At 42.1% G+C, this 17,316-nt stretch overlaps 2 protein-coding genes and 1 non-coding gene across 5 annotated transcripts; all 3 read left to right on the top strand.

Moving 5' to 3' along the window:
• Positions 1-877: 877 nt before the first annotated feature.
• On the top strand, positions 878-6,263 carry ndnl2 (necdin-like 2). 2 transcript variants are annotated; one of them, XM_086121149.1, is made up of 11 exons: positions 878-1,106; positions 1,924-1,987; positions 3,050-3,172; positions 3,243-3,306; positions 3,558-3,637; positions 4,484-4,578; positions 4,660-4,736; positions 4,821-4,863; positions 4,937-4,999; positions 5,739-5,853; positions 5,992-6,263. In XM_086121149.1, the coding sequence occupies exons 1-11, from the start codon at positions 1,102-1,104 to the stop codon at positions 6,082-6,084; spliced, it is 822 nt and encodes a 273-aa protein (XP_085977275.1). In that variant the 5' UTR covers positions 878-1,101; the 3' UTR covers positions 6,085-6,263. The 2 variants fall into 2 exon arrangements, with proteins under 2 accessions (XP_085977275.1, XP_085977276.1); XM_086121150.1 differs by having other exon boundaries at positions 3,053-3,172.
• LOC147200375 (small nucleolar RNA SNORA11) lies at positions 5,491-5,622 on the top strand. Its single transcript, XR_015101946.1, has one exon. It is a non-coding gene; the product is annotated as a small nucleolar RNA SNORA11 (small nucleolar RNA).
• Positions 6,264-9,976: 3,713 nt separating the features above from the next.
• On the top strand, positions 9,977-17,235 carry LOC147200376 (solute carrier family 22 member 7-like). 2 transcript variants are annotated; one of them, XM_086121000.1, is made up of 9 exons: positions 9,977-10,513; positions 10,590-10,693; positions 12,997-13,151; positions 13,272-13,440; positions 14,665-14,788; positions 14,870-14,979; positions 15,066-15,280; positions 15,367-15,475; positions 15,671-17,235. In XM_086121000.1, the coding sequence occupies exons 1-9, from the start codon at positions 10,133-10,135 to the stop codon at positions 15,879-15,881; spliced, it is 1,578 nt and encodes a 525-aa protein (XP_085977126.1). In that variant the 5' UTR covers positions 9,977-10,132; the 3' UTR covers positions 15,882-17,235. The 2 variants fall into 2 exon arrangements, with proteins under 2 accessions (XP_085977126.1, XP_085977125.1); XM_086120999.1 differs by having other exon boundaries at positions 12,997-13,440.
• The last annotated feature ends 81 nt before the right edge of the window (positions 17,236-17,316 follow it).

A 17,316-nucleotide genomic window follows, 5' to 3' on the forward strand; every position in this document is an offset into this window, starting at 1 on the left:
TCAGCTAAAGTAGTCCACAGATGAATATTGTTTGCATTTGGTGTCTCAGCACCGCTCGTCTCTCCAATCCTGCACTATGACACGCATACACAGACTAATGCACACATGCGCGCGCGTCACCGATGACACGGCAGACGCAACAGGCAAAACTAAGCTAATAATTCAGCGATGGAGCTGTCACAGCATATTACAAAATTCCATGCTTTCAAATGCTGTTTTTCTTTATGACACTCATCAGGACAAAATGAAAAAAAGTTGGCGCATGTGTCATTCAAGCGAAAACAGAGAGAGTGTGGAGATGAATATTATAGCTAATGCCATCTAGTATATATTGTACGTATTTCTGCTGCCCTCTACTGTATGCTTTCTTTTAATAATGTTCATTCCCCCCCAAGCCAAGCGGAATGTGGTCTGCGTCACATCTGGGATCTGATGGTTCAGAGGAATGTGTATTTTTGTGAAAAGAAAGAATATGTGAAAACTGCGAAAGCGTGGAACTGCCAATGTGGAGAAAACATTTTTCAACCGCTTATCCGGAACACACTGTCAACTGAGAGTTTGCCATTCAACCCGTACACACTACCGGAGAGAAACAACTTCAACGTGTAGCATTTAGTATTTCCCTGTATTATGTACCACCAAAGGAAGAATTGTGATCTGTCATTAAAGAAAGCAAGCTGCAACAACTTTGCATGAATAGGATTATTGGGGAAATCGGCAGTATGACATCATATTCCTGAGCGAAACCGAGAGATTTGTTTCCCCAACTGCCACACTGCTGTCCAGAAGGAGGAAGAGGAGGAGGAGGAATAGAATAAGAAGACGAAGAAGAAGAAGAAGAAGAAGATGAAAAAGACGACGAAGAAGAAGCAGCAGCAGAAGAAAAAAAGAGTAGGAGGAAATGGCTGCGTGCCCAAGCAATGCTAAGCTAGGAGTGGCAAAGGCGACAATCGCATTCCGTGTGTATGGATATCAAGATATTCTAAAACAAAGAATGTTACCATTGCGCTGCATAACGTTGTGCACAACGTCGTATACTTACGATAAGAGAACTGGGACTAACAGTTAACAAGTAAATCAAAAAATGTTGGCCATACCCCCATGTGGTAAGTATTCAAAGGATATGTTTTTTACATTGACAAATAAGTAAACCTCACGTTGGTCGGTTAAAACAAGATGAGCAAGTTACGACTGAGTTTCAATGTCAATCAATGCAATGCCTTTGAAGAGAACGTTGCCTCCCGCCCCTACAACATGGCCGGTATGCTAGCATGTCGGTTAGCCGAGCTTCGGCAGCGTTCTGGGGATAGCTGGTCACAACTACTGATTTACATATGAATGGACTCAGCTACGCTGCTTCCTCGCCGTAGCGAGAAGTGAAGCCGCCGGTGGACATCTGACGTTGCCACGACTACACTGATTACTTTTATTTCTTTCTGGCATCTACGTGTTCTTTACTATCTCTACGGCGAGCATCCCACAGTGCGTCAAGTCCGCTTTTAGCAATAAGTGGGAGAAAAGAATTGCGATTTCAAAATTTCCTCTCTAAAGTATATCTCCGAGGGCTATTGAAAGATTTTTTTGACTTATGTTGCCAGAACGATTAACAATGAAATCAAGGCTAAAACCACCAAGAAAAAAGATTGCGGCGAAAAAAAAATAAGTAGGCTTGGCACTAGCAGTGGCAACGCAAAATGACTGCCCTTTGGCTTCAGCCGCGCGATACAGACCAGTTGTTAGTCCGTCATATGTAAATCAAGTCCGTGATCACAACAGCGGGAATTTTTATCTTCGCAGTACAGTAACCGCACGCTGTGTAACGTTCACTGGGCCGGCTAGCATCAAGGGTCCTCGCATGAAAATTACGATTTAACGTTTCTCGACGTCCCCCGGTTTCAAGCGCCCTGTTTTTTTCCTTTCAAGTCAGTGTGGTGCCATGTCGCAGAAGAAAAGATTGTACAAGACTGAGACCTCCACACAGAGAGAAGTAAGTCGTATCCCCCATATTTGCCAGTTCTTTGTATTACTAATTCGTTTGAAATATAAACGCAAAATGATCCTCGTCATTTTATGTTGAATTAAATTTTATAGGTATGTATTTAAAATGGCAGAGATTGATTCATTAAACGAGACCATGATTGTTATCATCATATAGATGTTTTTGTCAGACAATTGCAGTGATATACAGTACATGCCGTTTTTTGTGACAAGTGTTAAGAAATTATGACTCTTTAAAAGCGGTGAAAGTGCACCATTTTCTGGCAATCAGGATCGAGATGTATCCATTGAATCAGAAGCCATTGATATTAGGATAAACATTTTCATTGGCCTGCTGCTTTAAGAGACCGAGCCAGCAGTGCATCCAAAGCATGTATGTGGATCGGCCAATTTATCATATTTGACCAAATGCATAAACGTATAAAGATCTGCTAATAAATGTAAATAAATGGCCTTCCTCGTTCTTCCAAACAATTTCAAAGTTGTGATTAAGACCAGGGCACGTGTTCTATGTCATCAGTAGCAGTGTACATTGGAAAGGTGAATAATACTGTATTAGGGCAGTGAAACATGGAAAACAGTGGTTCCATTGCACACAAAATGTGCGATCAAGAGTGTGGCTCGATGAATGACCACTTTCAACAGCTAGTCAACCTGTCATGTTTTTGGTCATGTTTCTGTTATTGATAGTTTTTTGCTTCAGTCATGGTTTTGGTTTGCTACTTTGGATTATTTTTGGGGGGGTTTCTCTGTGTTTTATTAAATACAATTCGTCAAGTACAACCTGCTCCTCCTTCCTGCCTGCTGTTTGGGGTCCTCCACCACCACGCAAAATGTCACAGTTTGCATTTCGTTAGGACATATAGTGAGTGACCTTGTGAGTGCCAGTCAGAGACTGTGGACAGGCCAAGCGGGTGGCAGTAGAGAGAGATAAGCAGATTGATTTTATTGTGACGGCACATCCGAACACAACCGTAACTTCTGGAAGAGTTAATGGGCACAATGTTCTTTTTTTTTTTAATGCCAATTGTGCCAACTTTGTTCTTGCTAGCAGAGACAGAGCAGCACTTCAGGCGCTGTACGTGAGGATGAAGATGCAATGTTCACTCAGTCGAGCACGTCACAGGTCCAGAGAAGCCTTGAGAAGCTCTCGCCTTCCCAGGTTGACCAAAAGGTGGGCTCACAACTAGACAACATTTAAAGGGAGTTTTTGGTTTCACACAAATTGATTGGTGTTTTCCCAGACAGCTGAGGTGGTGAAGTACATCCTGGTGAAAGATCAGAAGAAGATACCCATACGGCGTGCAGGTAAATTTCTGCTGAGCACGTAACGGACAACAATTTATCTTAAGATGTCACACTAGTGCAACTCGTACCCAAATTTACCGTTCGAACCTGCCGCAACGTGAGACGTTACAGTTGGAGTCACAAAGGAGAGGTTAAGGAATGCAAGTACCGCTGCCATAGGCATTTGACTAAATTCCTGTGATGGCCACGAAGTAACCATTTATCGAAAGTTTTTAGTTTGAATTGATTAGGCTGATTTGTTTTGGTTTCAGACTTGGTGAAACACGTGATCAAAGAATACCGAAATGTGTACCCTGAAATCATGAAGAGAGTGGCGCATACCTTTGATCAGGTTTGTCTCTTCTGTGAGCTCCACTGGCAACTAAAGCTGGCACAAAATGTTCATTTCATTCATTGTAAGCACACTGTGGCTGCGATGACTGTGAATTACCGTCCTTTTGCAAATGTGCATCCATCCGTTATCATCATCATGCGAATGTTGCTTTTTATTCTTGCCGCATCCGCCTAACTCTGGGATAAAACCCGCGCCGCCATCATGTCTCAGCACCATATTTGAAGGGATAGGAAGTGAGGTTTGTATACAAAGGTGCCCCTAAAAATGTGGGCGTGAGACTGATAAAGTGCGCAGGCTGTGGCACAAACTGACACAAAATAAAAAATCACACACACACACCAAAAAAAAAACAAACATTTTCCACTCTATCCCTGATGGCTAACATGGTCGCAGTCTACCAGACTGCAATGGACCGGTTGGGCACTCCCGATGTACCGGGAGAGATTACCTTTAATCCACGCAGAATACAATTCTGCCAGCCATGCATGTCCTTGACTTCGTGCTCAAGTGTTGACCCTTTCGTATCGCCACGCAGCTGACATGGCTCCAACTCCCATCTGCCTGGAAGCTAGGTGTCAGGGTGCTAAAGCGATATTCATGTTTTTCTTATGGGAGCATCTTAAGTGTATGAGGAAAGACGGGCGTACAGTATCTGCACCGATCCAGCCTCTCACCCACAGTCAGCTGAGATCATCTCCAGCTCACCTTCGACCCCAATCAGGATAAGCAGCAGAGAAAATGGGTGGATGGAAGTTATGACGTGATTGGAAAAATGTTACTGTGTATACCATCACAAAGTTATGCTTACTAACACAATTTTTATTGTTTCATTCTTCGGTTCAGGTTTTTGGTCTTAAATTGGTCAGTATAGACACAAAGAATCAATTGTACATCCTTATCAATAAACTGGAGGCGACAGCTGGAGCCCCGTCCTTCAAGTAAGTCCTCCACAGATGCCTTTCCTCTTTGAAAGCCTTCAAAATGTCTCATCGGTCTGACATTGTCACTTGTCACTGCAGCTCGGACGACCCGAAGATGGGACTGCTCTTTGTCGTCCTGAGTGTCATCTTTATGAAAAAGGGTGTGGCCAGTGAAAGTAAGCCGCCAGTCTGTCTCCGCCGCGTCTCTGGCGTGTCCCTCACAAATGTGATCGAATCGGCCGTCCTGTTTTTGCCCGCAGGCCAGATGTGGAACATGCTCGGGAAACTCGGCATTAACCCCATGTAAGACTTTCATCGTTTATTTTTCCACCGACGCTTGACTTCTGCTTGGTGATGACACAAACCATACTTGTAGAAAGAAACATGAAGAATTTGGCGACGTCAAGAAGGTCATCACAGATGACTTTGTGCATCAAAGGTAAGATAAGATAAAACCTTCATCTGTCTCACAATGGAGAAATTCGCAATCTACAGCAGCAAAATTCGGAGGGAAGAAAGTAGGAGAACCCCCCCACCCCCAACTGTTATTGCAATGGCACCACTGCTTTAAATATGAATCCACTTTTAATTACACAGCATTTTCCATGTTGGTTCCTTTTATGCGTAGTGACAGAAAAAAGGGTGGGCAAATTTCCAATTTTGCATGCGGTAGAAAAGGGCTTTTTTGAAATGAGTTCCCGGAATGAACAACAGGTGGCAATGTGTGTGTCATTTTAAAGGATTGTTTTAAGTGTCAGTATTTAACTGATGCACTTGTCATTTTCTGGTGAAATGATTGCTTTTTAGACAGCTTGTTTAAATACTCATTTTAAAACAAAATAAGATTCAGAGACTTGACAATGTCCATATGAAATGACTCACTGTACCAGTACAGTACAGTCATTTTATTTTCTCATCAGAGGTTGAGCAATGGTGTGTTCAGAGCCAGCTTCTTTAAGACCACAGATTCTGGTTTATACCACACCACACAGCAACTCGGAGGAACGTGCACATGCAGGCATGAAGTCATCATGTGTCTGTATGCGCACACACTCCACACACTTTTTTTTTTTTTTAACCATGTGGTCGCCATCGCAAAGCAGGTGTTAGCACCACAAAAAAGAAATGTTGTTTAGAGCAACAATAGTGCTTTAGCTAGTTCGTGTGTGTACACTCAGGTACCTGGAGTATGTTCCTATTCCTCACACTGAGCCACGTCAACACAACTTCCTCTGGGGTCCGCGTGCTGAGGTGGAAGTCTCCAAGGCCAAAATCCTTCAATTTGTGGCAGAAGTAAGTGCCAAACTATTGGGAGGTATACAGTGATGTTATTAGTCTCCTCCAAAAGTATTGGAACGGGTGTGTCTGTCTGTGTGTGTGGAACTGAGCGAATATTTGACATGCCACTGATGCATTTGCGTTTCTTGTCAGCTTCATGACCGGGATCCTCAGAGTTGGAAACATCAGTACACAGAAGCTCACAGCAATCAAGACAGTCAGGCAAGCTCAAGCAGCCAAAGATAAATTTGGGTTTTATAACTTTTAATGTATTCGATTTTGTAAGCTTGAATGTTTGTTCTCATAGTGTCGGCATGTCTTAGTTGATCTGTTTTAAAGTTAACATACCGAACATTTGGAATGTTTTAATTTTAACACCTGTACGTTTCCTCTCATTGGTCAAATAAAATATTTTTGCATTGGTATTTTCATTGATGCGAAGAATCGCACCTATTTCTGTAAAGTGAAAACAACATGCACGGTGACATTGATCGAATTGAATTTGTGACGGTACTTTTATTGTTCAGATGAAAGTGGACTATTCACCAAATGAAAGATTAACTCACAAAATGATGTGTATGTATCATTTGGCACTTCATGGTATGTGTTATACATTGGATATAAAGACGACACACCTGTCTTGAAATGGTAGTTTTTGGTGGGCTGTGCCGTAAAAAAATGTTAAATACATTTGTACACATTTAAATACCTCGCGAGTATGTTTGAGCGTATTCGCCAGTCAAAATGTTTGGTGTTCTACATTGACAGCTCCACGCTTCTGTAGTCTACAAACCATTTAGAATCATGAGACTTAAATAAGAACATGATACTGCAATACTTTAAACCAGTAAGCCAGACGTGTCCAAACTTTCTTTCACGGGCCACATAGAACCTGTCATCTGAAAACATTCAACAGAAACAAAGTTCCTTTTGAGATTTGTTCTCAACAGTCCTGAAAACTCCCCTAAAATTATACTTTCCCTCTGTTAGTCCCCAAAAAAGGGAAAACAAAGATATAAAACTGAAAAGAAAAAGACAAAGGATGGTCCCTGTTCTTTGCATGACATTGTATTTCCAACATCCATCCATCTATCCAACCATTTTCTAATCCGCCTATCCTGAAGAGCTGACGTGCTGGAGCCTATCCCAGCTGTCTTCAGGCAGTAGGCGGGGTACACCCTGAACTGGTTGCCAGCCAATCGCAGGGTACACAGAGACGAACAACCACATTCACAGCTAGGGACAATATTGAGTGCCTAATTAATGTACCGTGCATGTTTTTGGAATGTGGGAGGAAAACCCATGCAGGCACGTGTCGAATATGCAAACTCCACACAGGAAGGCCTGAGTGCGGAATCGCACCCTGGACCTCCGGAATGCTTCCATCATGTCAGCTAATAAATGCAAAATACATACAGATTTTTTTCCACAGCCTTTAAAATGGTCTCAGTCTGGTTTAATAGGCTTCAGAATCAAGGGGAAGATTGACGACTTTATGGTTGTACGGAAAATCAGCATTGACACCCTCCATGAGGTGAAAAAGTCTAAATAAATACTGTACTGTAAATTGCAAATAAAAACAAACAAAAAACTATGAACATAGTATTACGAAGAAAGGGAATGTGTGGCTGGAAAAGGTGCACAAGTGACAGGGATGACTGCGGCCACGAAGGCAAGAAACGTACGCCGGTTCAGAAATTTGGGCGGGCATAGTGAAATGAGGCTGATGTCAGTGCATCAAGAACCACCACATACCCAAAGTAGGTCCCATTCCTCACCCGCACAAATTGTTGAAATTCCTGCAAGGACAGAGTCAAAGAAAAAAAGAGAACAGCAAGCACAAGACCACGACATCACAGCACCGACTGAAAGGTTCTGAAGCAACCCCCCCGATATTTGTTCTTTTATGCTCACTATGCTAAGGGTAATTACCAGAAGACTGCATATTTCCAGCAGAACTATTTAATGTACCTGTGTATCAGAAAGATCGAGAACATGGTTGTGGAGCCTTTTTCTGCGAGACTGCTGAAAAATGTCAGAATTTTTCCCTAAATGGTTCTTATGGTTTATACTCTCTTGGCTGCCTCCCCATCCACATTTTGTATTTTCTTGGGCTGTCTCTTATGTGTGATATTAAAATTGGTTTGATGAATTGAAAACTGTGATAAATACACAAACAACGCAGGACTCAGGAAGGAGGCAAAGAATTATACAGGGCACACTGTACATGGATATCAATACCTTAAAAAGTGTTTATTTTTAAGTTTGCCCTCATAAGCAATCATCATTGTGGTTACCTTGACTTTGACTAGAGTAAAGTCAACTGACTGAAGATCTCTCTTGTACCCGTGTAGGGCTATAATCACATTAGGTGGTAATACATTTTACACTCATCTTTAATTTTTTATGTATTTCCGCTTGAGTTGACCTTACATTTGTGTATATTTTAGGAGTTTGTGTTTGTTGTTGCGGGCGGCCCAGTAGTCGAGTGGTTAGCATGTTGACTTCGCAGTGCAGAGGTACTGGGTTCAATTCCATTTCCGGCCTTCCTGTGTGGAGTTTGCATGTTCTCCCCGTGCTTGCGTGGGTTTTCTCCAGGTCCTCTGTTTTCCTCCCACATTCCAAAAACATGCATGAACATGAACACTCCAAATCGTCCCTGAAGTCAGTGTGGGTGCAAATGGTTGTTCATTTCAGTGTGCCCTGTGATTGGCTGGCAACCGGTTCAGGGTGTCCCTTGCCTACTGCCCGGAGACAGCTGGGATAGGCTCCAGCACCCCCTGCAACCCTAGTGAGGATCAAGCAGTTTGGAAAATGAATGAATGTTTGTCGTTGTATAACCAAATCTGGTGTTTTATATGTTTGTATATGTTCTGGACGACAGGGGGTACTGAATGGAAGCTTTCCTAAATATGGTTCTTAAATCGAGGTCTTTGATACCGACTCGTGTATAATGTGCAGATTGTTGTTTTAAAATAGCCATCAAAATGACTCAAATTCACTTTGGCAGTAAATATTTAATTCAATAAATTGATGCCAGGACATTGCACAAATTTGTCAAAAGGCTACCTACATTCGAAAATAAAGCTATTTAGATATGTTATTGATGTTGTTATATTTTGTCCACCTTTCTAGTTTTCTAAATTCAAAATTGACGTTTTAATACAATTGTTCTGTACAATGAATGACACCTATAGTAATTGTCATCCGTTTTAAATGGCTGCATTCTTTCGTAAGGAGATTACCCGTACAGGTTGAACCCATGCAGTTAATAATTAAAGTATGTGTTTATTTTCTTACTTATTTCATAACGTCCAAGTACCACCGAATGTGAACAACTCCTAACTGAGCAGTGCTCGGACTGCGAAGATCCACGTTTCTTTCCTCTGTACCCGCGTGCCTGCTGCCTGCAGCACCGAAGAGGCATCAATGAAACATTTATTCTGTGTTGTAACTCTCAAACATCATAAACGAGTTCTTGGCTGAACCGTGACAGCTCCGCAAATGAACCAAGCGGAAAGAAATAAGTGTAAGTTGAGGGATTCGATGTTTTTCAGTGGATGGCTCTTCTTTACGAATGACAGATGGAGAGATGGTATCCTTTAATGCAGTTTATTAAAAAGGAGAAAGAAAAAAGAACGTCTGCACCTCCGAACGGATGAACGAGAACACTTCGTGCTTCTCTTTAGTCATTCAGACGCAAGCAACATAAGAATGTTTCAACAATTATTAAACAGAATATAATTTAGAAACTATAACATAAAAGAATATAATGCTCAAATATAAAATGAAAATAACTAAGAATTTAACATAAGCTTATGTTATGTATTTCCCTCCAACTTACGCAAACTCTCCAAAAATTCCGTTCCTTTCCCCTGCCGTCATGCACTGACTCGTTGAAGTAATTCGAGTGATTATGCAACTCGAATTACTTCAACGAGGAAAGTATCGACATTTTGATTTGACGGGCGTTTCATAAATAGTTGATATCAACACTCGGTCTCGGTATCGATCCACGCATCACTTGTCGGTGCGTAGTACAAACATCGGAGCGCACGTGGGAAACCGCGGGGGTTCCGCGCGATCCTCGTGCAAAGGCTCGGAAGACGTCGTTATGTCACATGGACCAACGCCCACAGTTGCGAACGCGTGGACGCGGGACGTATTAAATAACCCATTGTGAAAGCTTTGCCGAACTGGATTGGAGGCTCAGGTTCAGTCCCTCTCGGGGTCTCAATTACGTTTTCTTGCATGGGAACGCTGTGGAGGTGTTGTGTTTGTATACCTGCTCATCATGAAGTTCGAGGACATCATCTCTGACATCGGAGGATTCGGGAGGTTCCAGAAGATGATCGTGATCATCAGCTTCATTAGCCGCTTCACGCTGCCCTGCCACTTCTTGCTCAACAGCTTCATCGCGGCCGTTCCTGCGCACCGCTGCCACGTCGCCGCCCGAGACGACGGGGGGATCTTTGGCAATTTGTCCCTGACAGACCAGCTCACCGTCAGCATCCCGCTGGAGGAGGACGGCACCCACAGCTCGTGTCGGATGTATGCCGAGCCTCAATATCATCTGCTGCTCAACGCGTCCGAAGAAATTCAGGTGCCCACCTTGCGCTGTCAGGATGGATGGGTGTATGATAACACCACCTTCAAGTCCACTCTGGCCACCGAGGTAATCTTGAATTCCCCAGTAGTTGACATTTCCTTCCTGGTTTTCCACGCTACAAATATGAGTGTGTTCATCTTAGTGGGACCTGGTGTGTGATCAAAGAAGCAGAAGTCAAGCCACTGCCACCATCTTCTTTGTTGGCGTGATGTTTGGAGCCGTGACCTTTGGAAGTCTGAGCGACAGGTAACGCAAGATTTTTGTGGTTGACTTAAATGGTGAGCGATTTGTGGCATTTCGGGGGTATATCATATCATATCATATCATCATACCTGTCAACTTTTCGGAGCGCCAACCTGTATAAAGTACCAAAAAAATCCTTATAAAGAGCAAAAAATCCTTATAACATACCAAAGCATTTTATATGTCAAAATAACGGCAGAAAAAAACCCACGAAATTTTCAATGATATTTATTGTAGATCTCCATAATACAATGTCTGGTTAATGTCTAATCATCATTCTACTTAGTGGCATTGCTGTGTTCAGAGTTGTATTCCTGCGTTACTTTTTTTCACCAACTCCAAATCATTTGGAGTTGGTGAAAAAAACCCCCGGAAATTTTCAGAATCCATATGATTTGTGCGATACGGCCATATACGTAAGATTCACCACAAAAAACGTATGAACTATGGCTAAACCGTATGAGTTGACAGGTATGTATCATCTTACAGCTGCATTAAGTTTATCAAGGTTCCCTGTGAAAGTTATCACCACGGTGGAGCACTAGGTCCACCGAGTTAAAAAAAAGGCATTTGTTTTATCCTAGTTTGTTAGGTCAAAATATTTCGTTTTTCTCTCTCTCTCTCTCTCTCTCTCTCTCTCTCTTTCTCTCTCTCTGGGTGATGAGATGGATAAAAACAACTGGATTTATTTTCTTAATTCATATTTCATAAATACAATTTTAATCAGAATACTGTGTTAACACTAGGGGTGCATAAAATATATTGTAAAGATTTGTTGTTGTTGTTTTGTTTTACTTGACTTCCCTTTTTAACCCTGGAGAACCCAAGAACCCTTTTCTTCTTTGGAAAATGATGAATTATACATTAAATGACCGCTATATGATTTAATCCTAATTCAGGATTAGGGCCAAATATGATCCTTTGGGATTTAAAGGTAGCAATTGAGTAGCAGAATTTATAGGGGCCAAATTGGACCCCGTGGGTTCTCCGGGGTTTTAAATACAGATCAAGTAGTTTGTGCCACATGGATTTTTGTCCATTGATGTCATTTATATGGCCCATATAAATTGAAATGTACCTTATTACCTGCATTTGAGCATGATTTTTGTTATGGGTAAAGTTTATTAACGTGTTGGGATTAAGAAGATGTAATGAACATGTGTCCAAATTTGAAGACAATCCAATGCAATTGTGTAATATTGGACAATATGTTGAAAGCATTGTTAGAAAGTGTGAGTTTGTATTTTTAACCCAAAACAAGCATGTTTTAATTTTCATTCTTATCATCTGAGGGCAAAAACAGTTGAAAATATGGAATTTGACGTGACCAAAAAGGATTTGTTGCACATTGATTTTTGATTTTGTAAATGTCACACATCACGTTAGTGTAATGTGATTACATGGAGCTCTCACATAGACACGGCGAGTTTGATTCCTGGCTAGTACCACAAGACTCCGCCAATCCAGGATTAAAAAATAAATAAATAAATAAAAAGTTGTGCAGAGTGTCCGAAAGCAAGACCTGCATAAAAAGGTTTCTCTGTAAAACATGTGAGTCACTCTCTTGTCTGATGGGACAAGCTGAAAGTCGCAAGAAAAAGGAGACGTAATGTATTATTTTTCATACTTTCAAACAGTTCCGACGTGTCTTCGTAAAAGGTCTCTCGCACTGGTCTTTCAAAATACACAAAGGATGCAGGGAGCGGTACTATCCCCTGCAAATGTAGAGTATGGCATTTGTCACCGTGACGACCATCGGAAGTGCTAAGGCACGACAAAGCAAGGGTTATTCAGTGTTGCCAACTGAGAACCACGTGGAGCAACTTTTTATTTTTATTTTATTTTTTATAGACCTCTGTAAATTCTGAAACTCGCAGCAGAGCAGATGTTCACCCGCTGTGTCAAGATTGTCATTGAATGGTGCTTGCGCCAAAGATCATCCATCCAACCATCCGCCACTGGCAAATTTCACAATTTGCCATAAGGATTTGATTGCGTAGTTTCACCCTTGGACGTGGCACTTCACCACCAAACCACCAAATTACATTTGCCAGCTCGCAAAACATTTGCACATGTGCCTGTTATCAGGAGCGGATGTTTATCCGTGCTCACACTGTGCTCCAAAGAGCCAACTATTTGCTCCTTTTAAAAATGAAATGGACTAACTTTGAAGATGACTACATAAGAATGGCGGGAAAAAAACCCAATTTTTTTGTGTGTGACAACGTTGACCGTGACCAAAGATCCAAGCGTAAGGGTCAGATCATGACTTGACCGCCATGTGTTGACTTCCCGGTTCTGCTCAGGTTTGGTCGGAGAATCATGCTGCTGACATCCTATCTCTCCGGAATGCTGTTTGCTCTCATCAGTGCTTTCGCCACGTCCTTCCTGATGTTCGCAGTGCTGAGATTCCTTACCGGCTTTTGCATGACTGGCATAGCCATCGTCTCTGTGGTTCTCTGTACAGTAATTCTAGATACTCTAATGGCATTTTGTTTTCACCTCAACCTCTATTTCAAGTGTTGTTACTTTCATTCATCCCGCATCTGTGTGCCTGTGTGCCCTTGTAATCTTCATCCAGGTGTTGAGTGGGTGGACGTACAGCATAGAAAGATGGTTGGAATCATTGAAAGCTTTTCCTGGACATTTGGGAGCATTTTCTTCGTACCCATTGCTTACCTTGTGACAGACTGGAGGTGGCTGATCGTTAGCGTTACCTTGCCCGTCCTCTTGGGCATCTTTACATGGAGGTAATACAAAAAGCAGCTGGTCTCTATCTATCCATGTATCCATCTATCCATGTATCCATCTATCCATCTATCTATCTATCTATCTATCTATCTATCTATCTATCTATCTATCTATCTATCTATCTATCTATCTATCTATCTATCTATCTACAGTATATATATATATATATATATATATATATATATATATATATATATATATATATACATGCTATACGAACATGAGAAACTGGAGAAATACCAAGGGCTCAGAGAGGAGCTGGAGAGAGCCTGGAAGGTAAAGGTGACAGTCGTGCCTGTGGTGGTCGGAGCACTCGGGGCAGTGACCCCCAAACTAGATGAGTGGTTGCAACAGATCCCGGGAACAACATCGGACATCTCAGTCCAGAAATGTGCAGTGCTGGGAACAGCAAGGATACTGCGCAGAACCCTCAAGCTTCCTGGCCTCTGGTAGAGGACCCGAGCTGAATGGGGGACGCACACCACCCGAGGGATGAGACGAGGATTTATGATTGATTTTTTTAATTTGATACAGTAGATAGATAGATACACACACACACACGCACACACACACACACACACACACAGTGATACCTCTACTTACGAAATGAATTAGTTCTAGAATTAATTTCTTAACTAGAAAATTTTGTAAGTAGAAACGCAATTTCCATGTAAATGCCCTAATCTGTTCCAAGCCCCTCCTCCACTCCCCAAATTATATAAATCCATCCATCCATCCATTTTCTTTTCCGCCTATCCTCACTAGGGCCAAAGATAAAAAGATAAACCAACTACATGTACCATCTTTTGGGGTTGTTTCACCCCCCCCCCCCACCTCCACACACACATACGCACAAGCCCAAAGCATCCATACACTGACCATTTCCAATGAATGGTTATTTAGTAAATGAGACACTGTGGACATTGTTTCAATTTTCAGTCATCCAGGTGATGATAATGTACAAAACCTGAATGAAAGACACTGGGCTCTTTCTGGTGGTTGAATGAGTTAACCTTTAATCCAAAGATCTGTCTAGTTCCCTCGATTCAACTTTTGCAGACTGTAGGACACTGTGTCAAGTAAAAAAAAACAAAAAAATTCACAGTGCAGTGAGCATCTGCTTCATAATTAACTATAGTACTCGCATACAAACAATACGAAAGTCCATTTTCAATATTTTGGCCATTAAATCTGAACGCAGCAATTTTGTCCTTGATCTGCAGGTGGATGCCAGAGTCAGCTCGATGGCTCATTGCCAACGGAAAGATGGAGGAAGCTCACTTGTGTCTCGTCAAATGTGCCAAAATGAACGGAACTGAGGCCTTCTGTCAAAGACTTCAACCCGAGGTTCGCATCGTCCTCATAATGTTCGTAAGTGTCATGTTCTAATTGTCAAAGTCATCAAGAATGTTCCTTTCTCATTTCTAGACTTTGTCCTCCATCGTGGTGTCAGAGAAGAAAGGCCGAGTGTATTCCTACTTGGATCTGATGAGAACACCTAAAATAAGAAGACTGTGCTTATGCACCGGTTCGCTTTGGTCTGTGCGCAAGATAAATGATGTTCCTCCGCATCCATTTGTGGGTGCGGGTCACCTCATGTTACAGTCCACTCTCTCTTCTCCAGGCTCAGCGTGGCAATCGCATTCTACGGCATCACCTTCAACATCAGCGGCTTTGGCCTCAACATCTACCTCACTCAATTGCTCTACTCTTCAGCTGAAGTGCCGGGCAAATTGTCCATTTTCTTCTTACTGGACAGGATTGGCAGGAAGCCCACGCAGGTGGGAATGCTGATGATGCTCGCAGTCTTTCTGGGAATCAACGTGGTGGTGCCAAAAGGTTTTGCCGTTACTATATTTTCACAGATCGAGCCGTCATTTTAAGATGCTGTCATATTTCATGATGTCTGTGACCCTCCCCCCCAGATATGTCGACCTTGAGAACAGTGGTTGCAATCGTAGGAAAAGGCTTTGCTGCAGCATCGTTTGGAACCACTGTGCTCTACTCGTCTGAGCTGTTTCCCACTGTTATCAGGTGCGCTCGCACAACTTACTTTTCATCAGGAAATGGTCTGCTTTTCTGCACTGACTGGAAAAAAAAGTCATGTCTTACTTCACTTCTGGAGGCGGCAACTTGTTTGCATCCGTGCAGTGAAATGATGCGAGATACTGGCGCGCGTAGATCTATTCGCAACGCCATGAGGTTTATACTGTACGTTCTATGTTGTAGACAAAACGGGATGGGCTACAACTCCTTCATGGCCCGAATCGGTGTGGCCCTCGCTCCTCTGATCCTTTTACTGGATGGTGTGTGGAAGACGCTCCCCCAGCTCGTCTTGTTCTCCTCGGCTGTCGTGGCCGCAAGTGTGGCAATGCAGCTGTCAGAAACACGCGACCGTTGCCTGCCGGAGACCATTGAGGATGTCGAGGGGAGGCAATAGGCTCCAAGATCATTACCGCTGGGAGTTTTATCTGTAACGTTACCTCTGATTAGAATTTCATCAAAGCTGTGAAGCTGGACCAACAGGACTAAGTACAGTACCGCTCGTTTTACTTTCAGGGATAAATATGTGTGCAACGGCAAGTAATGGGGAACAAATGTGAGATTATTTTTTTTGTTTTGGTTTTCTACTGCAGGGGGCTATTTTCAGCCCAATATCCTTACCTGTGTCTTTGGTAGTTACTAGTAGTGGTCACCAACCTTCTTGCAACTGAGATTTACTTCTTGGGTAGTGATTAATGGGAAGGGCTACCAGTTTGACACACTATTTTTAAGTAGCAAAATGTATCCATTTATTTGGGGGTAAATCATTCCCTCGTCGTTTTTTCCCCCCCTTCTGTTAGCTTTTCTCCACATGCTTGAATTTGGTCATTCATTTTGCTGATCATTGACCCATACTATCCCCACCCTCACCCCTCAAATATTCTTTCCAAATTTACATCAGTGCAAGTGTGATTTAAATTGAAAGCTGAGATACATTTTACGAGTAAGAGGAGCACCTCCAGATAATTGACACGTCATGGCAAACGCGCGGTGCAAATCTTCGAAGCTTGTGAAGTTAGACCTCTCTGGCGCATGCATGTTTATTAGCACCCTCTACTGGTAAAAAAGGTAATACAACCGTTTATAGAAAATTAATTTCATAGCCTGTCAACTAGCTGAAAAAAAAAATCAACTTAAAGGAATGTTTTATATATGTAGGCCATTTGCAGCAGTAAAAAAAGTTACGATTTGTTTCTATAATTAACTTGATAACCTCATTTTTTTCATGTACATTTAAGGTGGTTTAAAAATGGTTGGGTGGGCTGTGTGGACATGAGTGATTTCTTGATAAACAGACTCAATTAGAGGTTCATGTATTTCACTCCTTTACATCACAGCATTCAAAACTACTTTGTAACTATAAACTGTTTTTTTCTGTATTTTTGTAACTGGTGTTGCCAATGTTTTGAAGATGAAAAACATTCAGGTTTCTTGGGATGTAAATGGACTATTTAATTTACTTAATTTAATTAATCATCAAAAGTAAGGCAAAATACATTTAGGACCTAAAATATAGCAATACTACGAAATAGCAGGAAGGCAGGGCCAAGCTGCTGGAAAGCAGGCTTCATAAAACCACACCTGCACAAAGTTAGCAATCGGCTGCTTTCCAAACTCTCTCTTCCGTGCCAGACAATTTTTGCTTTCATGGTTGCTCCACATGTGTTTCTGCTCCTAAGTTGTTCTCCAGCCTTCCTGCTTCCAATTTAGTCCCTGCTTTGTACTGATCTTTTTGTTTTGCCTCGTTTATAAGAAGGGATTTTCCAAAAATGTGATTTTTATTTTCTCAAATAAACTTAACTAAACAATTCTGCCCCAGGGCCCTTGCTCCT

This window comes from Hippocampus guttulatus, chromosome 9 (genome assembly GCF_054856545.1).
Source record: "Hippocampus guttulatus isolate MCC_2025c chromosome 9, RoL_Hgut_1.0, whole genome shotgun sequence".
In the NCBI taxonomy this organism is placed as follows: Eukaryota; Metazoa; Chordata; class Actinopteri; order Syngnathiformes; family Syngnathidae; genus Hippocampus; species Hippocampus guttulatus.

What these genes read in the sequence shown, in the direction of transcription:
- ndnl2 (XM_086121149.1), top strand. An exon ending in AGACCTCCACACAGAGAGAA is followed by an intron (nt 1,988 to 3,049) that starts GTAAGTCGTATC and finishes TGTTCTTGCTAG; the next exon opens with CAGAGACAGAGCAGCACTTC. An exon ending in GATACCCATACGGCGTGCAG is followed by an intron (nt 3,307 to 3,557) that starts GTAAATTTCTGC and finishes TTTTGGTTTCAG; the next exon opens with ACTTGGTGAAACACGTGATC.
- LOC147200376 (XM_086120999.1), top strand. Translation starts at nt 10,133, where the DNA reads ATGAAGTTCGAGGACATCATCTCTGACATCGGAGGATTCGGGAGGTTC. An exon ending in TTGGGCATCTTTACATGGAG is followed by an intron (nt 13,441 to 14,664) that starts GTAATACAAAAA and finishes CTTGATCTGCAG; the next exon opens with GTGGATGCCAGAGTCAGCTC. An exon ending in TTATGCACCGGTTCGCTTTG is followed by an intron (nt 14,980 to 15,065) that starts GTCTGTGCGCAA and finishes TCTCTTCTCCAG; the next exon opens with GCTCAGCGTGGCAATCGCAT.